The following is a 13,413-nucleotide window of genomic DNA, read 5'->3' as shown; positions in this document are numbered from 1 at the left end:
GTGTTTCCGCCTGAGTGTTTCTGCTTGTGTTTCCGCCTCCGTTTCTGCCCGTGTATCTGCCCGTGTGTTTCTGCCTGTATTTCGCCCTGCCTGTGTTCTGCTCTGCATGTTTTTGAATTTCAAGGAGTTCTGTTTTTTTTTTTTGTCTGAAGATATTTTTTGAGTTTCTGATAATTGCCCTTTGTTGCTTCTTTGTTTGTTCTTTACTTTAAAAAAACTGAAGTTTGATTAAATTTACCTATTGGAGTTCTGAGTTTTTCACTCTGAATTTGGGTCCTACAACCCCGTTGCCTGACACAAACAATTCCGTCAGAACCTTCCTGCAGCAGAATAAAACCAGCTCCCAAGGCACTTGTGTCTACCTATAATTTAAACAGTAGCACAAAATCTGGGGCGGCAAGTACAGGGGTATTGCATATCAAAGCTTTCACGCTTTCGAATGCATGATGGTACTCTGATGACCAAACAAACGGCATGGCAGGGCTGAGTAGGCTAGTGAGAGGTGCAGTTACATCTGCAGAACATGTGCAAATTAGTTAGTATATTACAATAATAATAAATAATACAAATAACACAATAACGCCCCACAATAAATAATACAATAACGCCCCCATTCACATCGACAGAGCTGAAGTGGAGAGAGTCTCCTGCTTCAAGTTCCTCGGTGTGGTCATAAATGATGACCTCACCTGGTCCAGGCAATCAGACGCAGCAGTGAAAACTGCCCAAAAGCGCCTATACTTCCTGAGGAGACTCAAGAAGTTTGGCATGTCTGCCAAAACCCTCATCAATTTCTACAGGTGCACCATTGAGAGCATCCTCACTGGCTGCATTACTGCCTGGTACGGCAGCTGCTCCACTGCTGACCGCAAAGCCCTCCAGAGGGTGGTGAAGACAGCAGAGCGCATCATTGGCTGCCACTTCCCCTCTGTGCAAGGCATCTACCACACAAGATGCCTTAGGAAAGCACAGAAAACCATAAAAGACTTCAGCCACCCAGGCTATGGTCTGTTCTTGCCGCTACCGGAGAATCCAGGCACGGACGATCAGACTCACAAACAGTCTTTTCCCCCAGGCCATCAGGCTTCTCAACCAGCAACATTAATCTCAGGGATCACATTGATCACATGACCTCCTATGTATGCTCCTTCACTTCCTATGTACGTTCAATGTACATTATCACAATCTTATGCACATATTCATCAGCACTCCTGCACTTTATATGTTTAATATTTAAATATTTAATACTCCTATTCTCACTGTCCATATCCCCCATCTGTACAGGCTGGTACTGCTGCTAATATTTAATATTATGTTTAATATTATGTATATTTTAGATATTTTTTGATATTTTTGCTCTTGCTTCTACATAGTTGCTGCCTGCTATGTCATAAGAATTTCTTTGCTCAGAATGACCTTGTGTTATACTGTGCACTTGACAAATAAAAACACTTTGACTTTGACTAATTAGAGTCATACAATTAATTAAATCATGATTATGAATTTCAATATTAAAACAATAACTAATTATATAACCTGCATAAGTTCTTTGAGGTGGTAGGCTCGAGTGTTTATCCAAATAATAATCAGCCCGTGGTCTGAAGCTGAACTAGGCTGTTCTGCGTGTGTCTAGTCATGTTCACCAGCACACGTGGGGCAGGGAACAAAAGCTCCTATGTTGGAGCGAACTTATGAATCAGTTTTTAGCATGTGCTGCTAAAAGCTGGCCTGGAATTCAGTGGAACGGTGTGGATAAAAGGCAACTGAAGTTAGCTACGTCTAGGTAATTTCAGCGTACCATTGAATTATAAACATACGAGTATGTTAGTGCATGAAAGATCACATGCACAGATCTCGGTTAAAAGGACGGAGGATTGTTAGCCAATATGAGCAAGAGTATATACATTAGCTATGCGGGCTAGGCGGCTATAGCTAATTAACTATAGATTTGATATATTCTAAACACAACATTACATACAATCAATGACACAATTCCTTAAAAACAACGAATAAGCAGAAGTTTCCTAAGCTAGTTAATGCCTGGATGTTTGTCAGTCTTACTGCTTTAGTGAAGATGGTTCCATATGGTACAGGCTAGTCCAAGGAAAATCTTGACTTAGGCACCTGCTGTGACTCGGTTGCGCTGTAGAAAAGCTGGTTCTCGTCTTGGTTCTCTTTGTCGTGGAGCTGGAAGTTACTTTTGCTTTCCGTCACTGGAAAGTACATGTACTACATGCATTCAACTTGTTGCTATGTTGCAGAACGATAGCAAGTGTAAAGTTGTTATATGAATAGATAGATGAATAGATGAATGGATCAGCTAAAGCTAAAGCATTTACTTTTAGTTATAAACAGTTGTGGTTACCCAAGAGAGCCAGTGCATCTTTCCACGTGTTCCTTTACAGGCAGGCTTTATTTTTCTTTAGGCCTGTGTCCTTAGAGAGTGCCTTGTGCACATCTCTTCAGTTCAGCAGCAAAAATCAGAAGGGACAGGGAGAGACAAAAAGGCACATTTTACAGGCAGAAACAGGAAGTACCCAGTCCATGTGATCAGTGTCTGTGATCCTGTGATCATGACGTGAAGTCATTGCACCAAAATGGTGCCCAGTCTTTACATAATATTCTCTGCTCCATGCATTTATGCAAACATACAACTAACCATGGTATTAACTTGTTAGTGCAATCCCCTAGTAGCCATTATGCCAGTGTCCTGAGATTGCTCATCTCAGACATTCAGTGCTCCTGCAACCAAAAACGGTGTTCAAGCTTTATTAGTAGACAATTCAAGACAACTATGCGGGAGACAGAGTTTCTAAGCGCCACCATGGTCGTCCATTTACCAAGCACCCCCTCCCTGCAGCCTCATCTGCAACTACACCCCCCACCCACGACACAATGGACAATAGTGTCTTCCTGGGCATTCATGAAAACATTCTTTCACTACTAAAATTTTGTATTCTGTCATAGCAACAAGATAAAGCCAACACTAGCTGAAGGTATGCCAGTACAGCAGTGAAAAACGCTGATCACTGAACACTGAAATAAACAAGAAGTTTTCTAAAATGATACCATGTCATTCTACAGTCAATATCTGGGACTAACTATGGAATGAATATACAACCTTACCATTGGTTTTTACGCACAGAGATGTCCCTGTCAAGACTGTGTGGTCATATATTGTCTTGGACAATCTGTTTGTGAAATATACGCTCATTTGTAATGCCTGGGTACCTTCCAAAATAGCTGTGCGTAATACCACACGTGATGATTATGGTGTTGTCACCCTTTGTAATACAATCTGGCTTGATTGATAATTATTTTATCGAATAGGTGTCAGAAAAAGCTTTCTAACAATGCATAATATGTCTAATTTTAATTTTGGCATAGTGTTTCATAGCTCAGCGTCACCAAAGGTTTTGCCTCTCAGCCTTATGCATTCATTCTGTGGTATCGGTAAAAGACACTGCACCCGGCGAAACTTTATCGATGGTGTGGCAGGACTCGGTTTGCGGGAGGAATTCAGGGCAATTAGAGGACCACGTCTACTGGTTAAGTAGGCACACACCTGGATATTGTTACGGATTGAAAAGTATGCTTCTTTCCACAGTAGGCGTCTGAGACGGGGATCCCCCACGACGGCGAGAGAGAGCAAGTACAGACCAGAGAAAAAGGCTGAAAAGCGCTCGTATGATTTCATTTGTTTTGTCTTTATTATTTTAGTTTATTGTTTTTGCCCAGATCCCATGAGGGTGATGGGCGAAGGTTTTTTGTTTGTGTTTGTTGTTTATTATGCTTTCTCTCGCTACTCTCAATAAAACCCCGGAGATATCCGGAATTTCCGCATCTCCCTGTGTCCAGCTCTTCTGTCCCTATCAGAGTAGTCACTGCATGTGACAGATGAGTTTCATCATTTCATGGAAAATATGATTATTCTTGAGAACTTCTGAGCATGACTAAGGCATGTTTGCTGATAGACCTAGCTGATACACTATTTTCTGGACTAAGTCAAAAGAGGAGAATGAGAGCATTGATTCTCTGTCTCTATCTACTGAACATAGATAAGATTTCATTGTCTATAAGTAAGTGTTACTGCTCAAAATATTTTGTTTATAAGTGTTATTTTTGAAATTGGGTGTCTTTAAATAGATTAGTGGTATTTTATGATGAGGATATTTCACACTGTAACGTCAGTAGCTTAGGGTTTGTGTTTCATAAGATAAGAAACTTTATTGTCATTGTACTGCTGTGCAAGGCAACAACACAGCAAAGTTACAATGGCACTCCCTGATATTAAAACAATATTAAAACAAACAAAAAAGTCAAAATAAAAGCAGTACTCAAAGTACTATTCTATGTGCAAATAAACAATAAACAATTAGCAGCATACAGTTTAACAGCAACACAAGATACAGACAGGTATCAGTAGCAGTGTAAGAATAGAGTGTAAAAAAATAAGGCATATGGGCATATTGCACGGTATAGAGTTCAGTCAGTGGGGGGGATTGGTATATGTATATATGTGTGTATGTGAGTGTTTGTGTGTATGTTGTAGTGGGTGTGTGGGTGGGGGGGGGGGGGGTGTCAGGCCATGTTCAACAATTTGACAGCTTTGGGGAAGAAGCTGTTTTTCAGTCTTGTGGTTCGTGCATGTATTGTCCTGTATCGCCTGCCAGAGGGGAGTAGTTTGAAGAGATGGTCGGGCAGGGTGGGTTGGGTCATGGATGATGTTGGAGGCCCTGCCCCAACATCGGGCCTGGTAATTGTCCTCGACTGCCGGCAGCTGTGTCCCAATGATGTTCTGGGCCGTCTTGATGACCCTCTGCAGAGTTTTCTGGTCCTTCCTGGGGCAGCTGGCATACCATGCTGTGATGCAGTACGTCAGGGTACTCTCCACTGTGCACCGGTAAAAGTTCACGAGAAGGGTCTGCAGCAGTCTGGCTTTCCTCAGCTTCCTCAGAAAGTAGAGGGGTTGTTGTGCCTTCCCGATGACAGTGGAGGCGTGTATGGCCCAGGAGAAGTCCACTGTTTCATGCACTGGATGTGATGTGAAAGTTGGAACTTCGCCAAAGCATGGTGGACAGTTGAATATTGTTTTAATGTCATCCCATCCCCATATGAGAAAACATTACATACTGTAGAGTACCGAAAAACATACAAGAGTTAATGATTACACATTGACATCAATGTTTCATCTTAAACCTTCATAAGGGGCACATTTATATGCTTTATAATGGACAAAAAGCTTTTTATTCATTTTTGGAGAGAGTTTGGATATGTTTCTGATCCCCTAGACATTTTAGACCACTGTAATGATGGAAAGCTAGTCAATTGAAAATGGCACAAATGTTTCTTTCTTGAGTCAAAACAGTTGATTTATAGTGAAATACATGATTATGTTGTGATTTATGCATAATGCATAAACTCAGACATTTTGGATAGAGTTGGAGACACTGGGTACACTGAGTTTGAGTTTGCTTACTTTTTGCTTCATCAATCTTTAGTAGTTCTGCATATCCACCCTTAGATTTTACGCACTTGTGATAAAGGAGTTTTTTATATCTAGGACATGTATAATTTAACCTGTTTTATATTTGGGATTTCTCAGTATTTCATTGCAAACTTAAAAAGAGAAAATTAATTTTTGATTATAAATAATCAAATAATTGATTTTTTGCCTATACAATTGCATTTGTGGCACTATATTTCTTCCTAAATTATGAATATAAACAAATTTAAGTGACAGGAAACATTGTTAATTTAAAAGAAGAGGAGTCCAACTACTCAATGATGAAATATGGTATTCCACAAGGATCAGTGCAAGGACCAGTACTTTTCTCACCATGTATGCTACCTCTAGGCAAAATTATCTGGCCACATGATGTAGAGTTTCACTGCTATACGGACGATACACAGATATATATTTCAATGAAACCTAGCAAAGCTCTGCTGTTTTCTCGTTTAGCTTGTATTGTAGATATCAAGGTTTGGATGCTTTCTAATGTTCTGCCTTTGAACTCCGATAAGACCAAAACGTTGGTTTTAGGTCCCAAAATACTAAGGCAGAAAATGTGTACTCTTACTCTTAATTGTGATGGTTGTTTGGTAGTACCAAATACGGCTGTAAAAAGACCTTGATGCTACCATTGATCCAGATATAACCTTTGACACGCACATAAAAACATATCCAGTGTTGCTTTCTTTCAGTTACGGGACATAGCTAAAATCAGGCATTTTGTATCAGTAAGGGATGTAGAGAAATTGAACCATCCTTTTTTATGTCTAGATTAGATTACTGTAATGCCCTGCTATCTGGCTGCCCTAATACCTCCCTAGAGAATCTCCAGCTTGTGCAGGATGCAGCCACACGGCTCATCGATGGCACGCCCACCTACACTGTCAGACGCCTGCTCGAGGTGCGTCGCCGAGGGCGTGGTTTCCAGTACCTAGTAGACTGGGAGGGGTACGGTCCGGAGGAGAGGAGCTGGGTCCCCACTCGAGACATTCTGGACCCGTCCCTCATCCAGGACTTCCAACGCCGGCACCCCCTTGTGGAGACACCAGGAGGTGTCCGTCGGGGGGGGGGGGGTACTGTCAGGAATCCTGCCTGATTCTCGTGTTCCGTTTTAGTTTTGTTTATTTTTTATTTTCTTGTGTGTATTTATTTTTATTTTCAGTTTACTTGTTTTCGCTTGCGGTTGTGTTTTCTGTGTTCGTGTGCTTGGGTGTGCGTTTGTTATTGTTTTTCCCCTTTAGGTTCCTGGTTCCTGTCCACGTCCACGCCCCGCCCCAGTTCCACCGGTTTCCGCATCTGCATCAAGCCTTCACCCACCGTCCTCACCTGCATCCCATCTTCACTCATTGGCGTTGCTATTTAGTTTCTGTGTGTGTGATGGCTGCAGAGCGAGTCATACAGACAGGTCACTGCGCTAAGCCCAATCCACCCCATTTACCATACATTTACATTTATACATATCATTTAAAATAACTCGCCACACGGTTTTTGTTTATCATAATCCTTTATTTACTTTCGTTTTATTAAGTGAGTGCACGCACTTAGTTTAACGTTAAGTTTAACAATGTAATTGCGCGGTTGTTTGTATTACCTGTTTTTAAGTTTAATTCCTGCAGACGGGTCCGCCGCAAAAGCGATCGCGGGCGGAAACAAGGAACATATATTTGGTTCCTAGTGGGAGGGCTGATCAGTCCACTCCATCTGTGGCCTGAGGGGACCACAGGACCCACAGTCATCTTACAATCATTATTAAAATGTATTCATTTTCTTCTTTTAAAATTATAAATCAACCAATGCAATACAAATATTAACTATTATATGTATATTTTGTTGTCATTCATCAAAGACCTGTAATAATTATTATACATATTTATGTCCCTTTTTCTTTCCTGTATTTTGGTGCTGGCCACCATTATATAAATGAGTAGTTTGGGCCCCCTTGGTCTGTCTTGTTTTGGGGTGCCATGTGTGTGAGTCTGTCAGCCTAAAAGGTTCTATAATCGCTAAATCTGCTGTATGTTAGATCTCTGAATTTTAAGAGGCAAGAGCAGAGTTAGAGGCATTTTTGTTATTGGAGCATTTCATACTTCTTTTGTTTTTTTCTTATTCTTTTTTACATGTTGGTTTTTTTTCCTTGTTGGTTGGAGACATTTTTTTTGTGTGGTCAACCTGTGCTGGGAACAATAAACCCCTAACTTTTGCACCGCTACTTCTGTCTCTGCGCCTTTCTCTGGCACGTCCATTACAACTTGGTGGCAGCAGAGGGATGTCCAGTAGGAGGCAGCAGTGAGCAATAGTAGAATTTTTTTTCTTTTTATCTCTCGTGAACTTTTTCTTCACCCGTCAAAATGGGACCAAAGAAGGTCAGGTCGGAACGACCAGAAGAGGGAGCTGTTGGAGGAGCCATAGGGGGAATGGATGGAGAGGAACCAGAGCTGAGGAGCATCTCGGAGGAGGCTTCCCTGCAGGAGCTGAGGGATATGTTCCAAGCACACCTGGCGATGCAGCAGGCCCGGGACAGCCGTCTGGACCAGGACGCAGCCCGACAGGAGGCACGGTGGAAGGCCCTTCAGCACCAATTCAGTCTTCTCCAGCAGGAAGTCCATGTCAGGACCACCCCTGTTCCAGACCAGAGGCAGGGATCTAGGACACCAGAGGACACCTCTCCCCAAGTAACTAGCCGACAAGCTCCTTCTCCTAACCTGGATGGCCGGTATGGTCAAGGTGGTAGACAGCCTGGGGCTCCTCAGGGGCCACGTCTGCCAGAAAACCAAGGTTTAGGACAGTCAAGGGCTATGCAGGAGCCACGCCTACAGCAGCTAACTGATGCTGATGATATAGAGCATTTTCTTACAACATTTGAGAGGATAGCAACGGCGTGTCGGTGGCCAACAACCGACTGGGCAGTGAGATTAGTACCTTTGTTAACGGGCAAAGCTAGGAGTGCGTATGTGCATATGGAGTTAAATGAGTCACTCAATTATGATAGTGTGAAGGCAGCCCTTTTAAACAAGTATGACATTAATCGAGAGACATACCGAGCACGTTTCAGGTCCACTGAGGTGGGACCAGACGAATCCCCCAAAGAACTCTATGTCCGGCTAAAGGAGCTCTACCACAAGTGGGTGCAACCTCAGAAGAGGACCAAAGAGGAGGTCGGAGAGGTTATCATTCTCGAACAGTACCTTCGTATGCTTGCTCCAGAGCTGCAAGTATGGGTCAAGGAGCATGACCCTAGCTCTGCTGCGGAGGCTGCTGGTCTGGCAGACATTTTTGTGGCAGCTCGTCGGAAAACTCAGCAATGGACCTATAATAGGTGGAAAGGAGCCAAGGAGCCTAGGAAGCTGGGCATGACATCCCCTCCCCCTTCGAAGACCAGCACAGCCGTGGGTAAGTCTGTGGGTGATTGGGTTGGTCCTGCCAGTGGAAGCCCTAGTTTTAGACCTAGTAATGCAAAACCCTTGATTTGTTATCAGTGTGGTCAGGAAGGTCATACTAAGTTTAAGTGTCCCAACAACCCATCCAGTCATTCTAACATGTGTTGTGTCCCCAGACCCGTTCCCTCTGAAGGGAAAGATAAAGTTCCCCTGCATTGTACATCAGTTGTCTTGAATGGTCAAGAAGTCCGGGCACTAGTTGATACCGGAAGTATGCAAACTTTAGTTCAAGCCAGGTTAGTTCCAGCCCATCTTTGGAACCATGCGTCTCCGGTGGCAATTCGATGTGTGCATGGTGATGAAAAGAATTACCCTACAGCTGATGTATATGTGAAAGTGCAGGGACAGTCTTACTTGATGAGAGTAGGCCTCTCTACAGACTTGTCCTATCCTGTGATACTAGGTCAAGATTTGCCTGTATTGTTTGATATTCTGTCCCCCAACTATGCTTGCAATATGGCTGTAACTCGAGCAATGGCAAAGTCAAGTGAGGTTGACGTGAAGCTTCTTGGTGCTTTGCCTTTCTTTGAGGTAGACATGGAGTGTGTGCCAGGAAAGACACGTAAACCTAAGAGCCGAAAACGGCAAGATAAATTTCACCACACGGTTGTGAGCTCTCAGGATGAGCCAGGTCCTAAAACCCCATTAGGCCTTGAGGTTCCCAGAGACATAATTCTGTTACAGAAAAATGACCCCGTAATAGGCCCCTTGTACAACCAGGCCCAGGAGAAGTTGCCGTTAGGCCACACTAGAGCTGAGTGTGGCGAGGGCATGTTCTACCTCCAGAATGGGGTGTTATACCGGAAGCAGGGTCCAGAGCCACAGATGGTGGTCCCTAAAAAGGTCAGAGAGCTGGTGCTTACCTTGGGTCATTCCATTCCATGGGCTGGTCATCTGGGGAAACAGAAAACCATAGCACGGGTAGGTCGCTATTTCTACTGGCCAGGTTTAAGAAAAGATGTGGCTCGGTATTGTAAGACGTGCCCAAAGTGCCAGCAGACGTCCATTAGAGGCCCCCCCAAAGTCCCTCTTCAACCACTTCCTGTTGTGGGTGTGCCCTTTGAGCGACTTGGTATGGATATAGTGGGCCCCCTTGAGAAAAGTAAGACTGGAAACCGTTTCATGTTGGTGGTGTCGGATTATGCTACTAAGTACCCTGAAGTCTTCCCCCTTAAGACTATTAGGGCCAGATCTGTAGCTTTCTGTCTGGTCCAGCTATTTTCAAGGGTAGGGTTCCCCAATGCCATAGTCACTGACCAAGGGTCTAACTTTATGTCCAAACTGTTGAAACAAGTGTACCAGCTTTTAGGGATTAAGGGCATAAGGACTACACCCTATCATCCACAGACTGATGGGCTGGTTGAAAGATTCAACCAGACCCTGAAGCAAATGCTCCGCAAGTTTGTCTGTGAAACAGGTGCAGACTGGGACCAGTGGCTCCCGTATCTCCTTTTTGCTTACAGGGAGGTGCCCCAGGCCTCGACTGGATTTTCACCCTTCGAGTTGTTATACGGCCGTGACGTGCGGGGACCCCTGACATTGCTGAAGGAAACGTGGAAGGGAGGCCAAGATGCGGCAGAACCAAAGAACATCATTGCCTATGTGATTCACATGAGGGAAAAACTGGAGAGCATGACTAAGATAGCCCAAGAACACATGGCAGAGGCTCAACAAAGACAGAAGGTATGGTATGACCAGAAGGCTCGAGCCAGGAGTTTTGAACCTGGAACCAAGGTGCTGGTGATGTTACCTACCGACTCCAGCAAATTGTTAGCCAAATGGCAAGGTCCTTTTGAGGTGGTGCGGAAACTTGGACCTACCACCTATGAAGTCGCTACCCCTGGGCAGAAGCGATCTAAGTGGGTTCTACATGTCAATCTGCTGAAGGAGTGGTTTGCCAGGCCTGTGGAAGAAGCAGAGGCATTATTGATCCGAAGTGTGGGAGATGAGGAAGAAATAGAAGAACAGTACTTACCTATCCAGCCCGTCTCTGCCCTGGACCTTAGCCACCTTTCACCTGAGCAGAATTCTGATATACAGAGACTGTGTAGCCCAGAAGTCTTCCAGGAGAAGCCAGGACACACCACCCTTGTAGAGCATGATATTGTGCTCCGAGAAGATGCTTGTGCAAGGCGCATGAGTTATCGAATACCTGAGCGCCTCCTGGTGGCCTTGAAAGAGGAATTAGACCAGATGTTAGCCATGCGCATCATTGAGCCATCCAAAAGTGAATGGTGCAGCCCGGTTGTGCTGGTCCCTAAGAAAAATGGCAGTCTTAGGTTTTGTATTGATTTTAGGTACCTCAATTCTGTATCAAAGTTTGATTCCTATCCAACTCCAAGAATTGATGACCTCATTGACCGCCTGGGTAAGGCCAAATACTTAACCACAATTGATTTATGTAAAGGCTATTGGCAGGTTCCTTTGAGTACTCGATCCCGAGAGCTGACTGCTTTCCGGACCCCCTGGGGTCTCTACCAATTCTCTGTGATGCCCTTTGGTCTGCACGGAGCTCCAGCGACATTTCAGCGACTTGTCGACCAGGTATTGTCCGGCTTGAGCAACTTTACATCTGCATACCTAGATGATATTGTCATTTACAGCTCGTCCTGGGAGGATCATCTGAGACACCTGGAGGTGGTCTTCCAACGTATCCAGTCAGCAGGCCTCACCATCAACCCGTCAAAGTGTGCCATTGCAAAGACTGAGACCGAGTACCTGGGGTATGTAATAGGCAATGGAGTCATCAAACCCCAGGTTCAAAAGATTCAGGCAATTCAGGGCTGTCCCCTGCCACAGACTAAGACTCTGGTGAGATCCTTCCTGGGAATGGCAGGTTGGTACCGAAGGTTTGTGCCTGATTTTTCTATGCGAGTTGCTGTCCTTACTGATTTGACCCGGAAGAACTGCCCTACACAGATTCGATGGACGGAAGAGGCGGAGGGAGCCTTCCAAGACATAAAGGATGCTCTATGCAAAGGTCCAGTGTTGCATTGCCCTGATTTTGACAAACCTTTTGTTTTACAAACTGATGCCTCTGAAACGGGTGTAGGAGCTGTTCTTCTCCAGGGAGAGTCAGATGATCGACACCCGGTGGCCTACATCAGCAGGAAGCTGTTTCCAAGGGAGGTTCGCTATTCGACAGTTGAGAAGGAGTGCCTTGCGGTGAAGTGGGCCCTAGACACCCTAAAGTACTACCTCCTCGGCCGAGAGTTCCTCCTTGAAACAGACCATAAAGCATTGCAGTGGATGGATCGTATGAGGGATTCAAATGCTAGAATCACTCGTTGGTATCTGTCCATGCAGCCCTACAAGTTCTCCATTCGACATGTCCCTGGGAGAAGCAACACCACAGCGGATTTCCTTTCTCGCTTACCAGCAGGAAACCAGAGGTAGGGGGGTGTGTGATGGCTGCAGAGCGAGTCATACAGACAGGTCACTGCGCTAAGCCCAATCCACCCCATTTACCATACATTTACATTTATACATATCATTTAAAATAACTCGCCACACGGTTTTTGTTTATCATAATCCTTTATTTACTTTCGTTTTATTAAGTGAGTGCACGCACTTAGTTTAACGTTAAGTTTAACAATGTAATTGCGCGGTTGTTTGTATTACCTGTTTTTAAGTTTAATTCCTGCAGACGGGTCCGCCGCAAAAGCGATCGCGGGCGGAAACAAGGAACATATATTTGGTTCCTAGTGGGAGGGCTGATCAGTCCACTCCATCTGTGGCCTGAGGGGACCACAGGACCCACAGTCATCTTACAATCATTATTAAAATGTATTCATTTTCTTCTTTTAAAATTATAAATCAACCAATGCAATACAAATATTAACTATTATATGTATATTTTGTTGTCATTCATCAAAGACCTGTAATAATTATTATACATATTTATGTCCCTTTTTCTTTCCTGTATTTTGGTGCTGGCCACCATTATATAAATGAGTAGTTTGGGCCCCCTTGGTCTGTCTTGTTTTGGGGTGCCATGTGTGTGAGTCTGTCAGCCTAAAAGGTTCTATAATCGCTAAATCTGCTGTATGTTAGATCTCTGAATTTTAAGAGGCAAGAGCAGAGTTAGAGGCATTTTGTTATTGGAGCATTTCATACTTCTTTTGTTTTTTTCTTATTATTTTTTTACATGTTGGTTTTTTTTCCCTTGTTGGTTGGAGACATTTTTTTTGTGTGGTCAACCTGTGCTGGGAACAATAAACCCCTAACTTTTGCACCGCTACTTCTGTCTCTGCGCCTTTCTCTGGCACGTCCATTACAGTGTGCACCCTTTTTCTTTGCCAGATCGTGCCTCTGATTTTTCGAGTAGCCTTTCCAGCCTTATTTAGTGTTTTTGTCCTTCCTGGTTTTTGACTTTTGCTTGCTTGTTTCCGACTTCGAGTTTAGCCTGCCCGTGTTATTCCCTTGCCTTGGTATTTTGACCCCTTGCCTGTTTAATCGACCTGC

General features: G+C 44.0%; 1 protein-coding gene across 1 annotated transcript; it reads left to right on the top strand.

The window, feature by feature from the left end:
• The first annotated feature begins 7,364 nt into the window (after positions 1 to 7,364).
• On the top strand, positions 7,365 to 13,189 carry LOC135263715 (uncharacterized). The gene has a single exon (XM_064352038.1). It carries the CDS (start codon positions 7,861 to 7,863, stop codon positions 12,343 to 12,345), a length of 4,485 nt encoding a protein of 1,494 aa, XP_064208108.1. The 5' UTR covers positions 7,365 to 7,860; the 3' UTR covers positions 12,346 to 13,189.
• Positions 13,190 to 13,413: the final 224 nt, after the last annotated feature.

This window comes from Anguilla rostrata, chromosome 9 (genome assembly GCF_018555375.3).
Source record: "Anguilla rostrata isolate EN2019 chromosome 9, ASM1855537v3, whole genome shotgun sequence".
Classification (NCBI taxonomy): Eukaryota; Metazoa; Chordata; class Actinopteri; order Anguilliformes; family Anguillidae; genus Anguilla; species Anguilla rostrata.
This window is presented reverse-complemented; position numbering and strand designations above follow the sequence as displayed.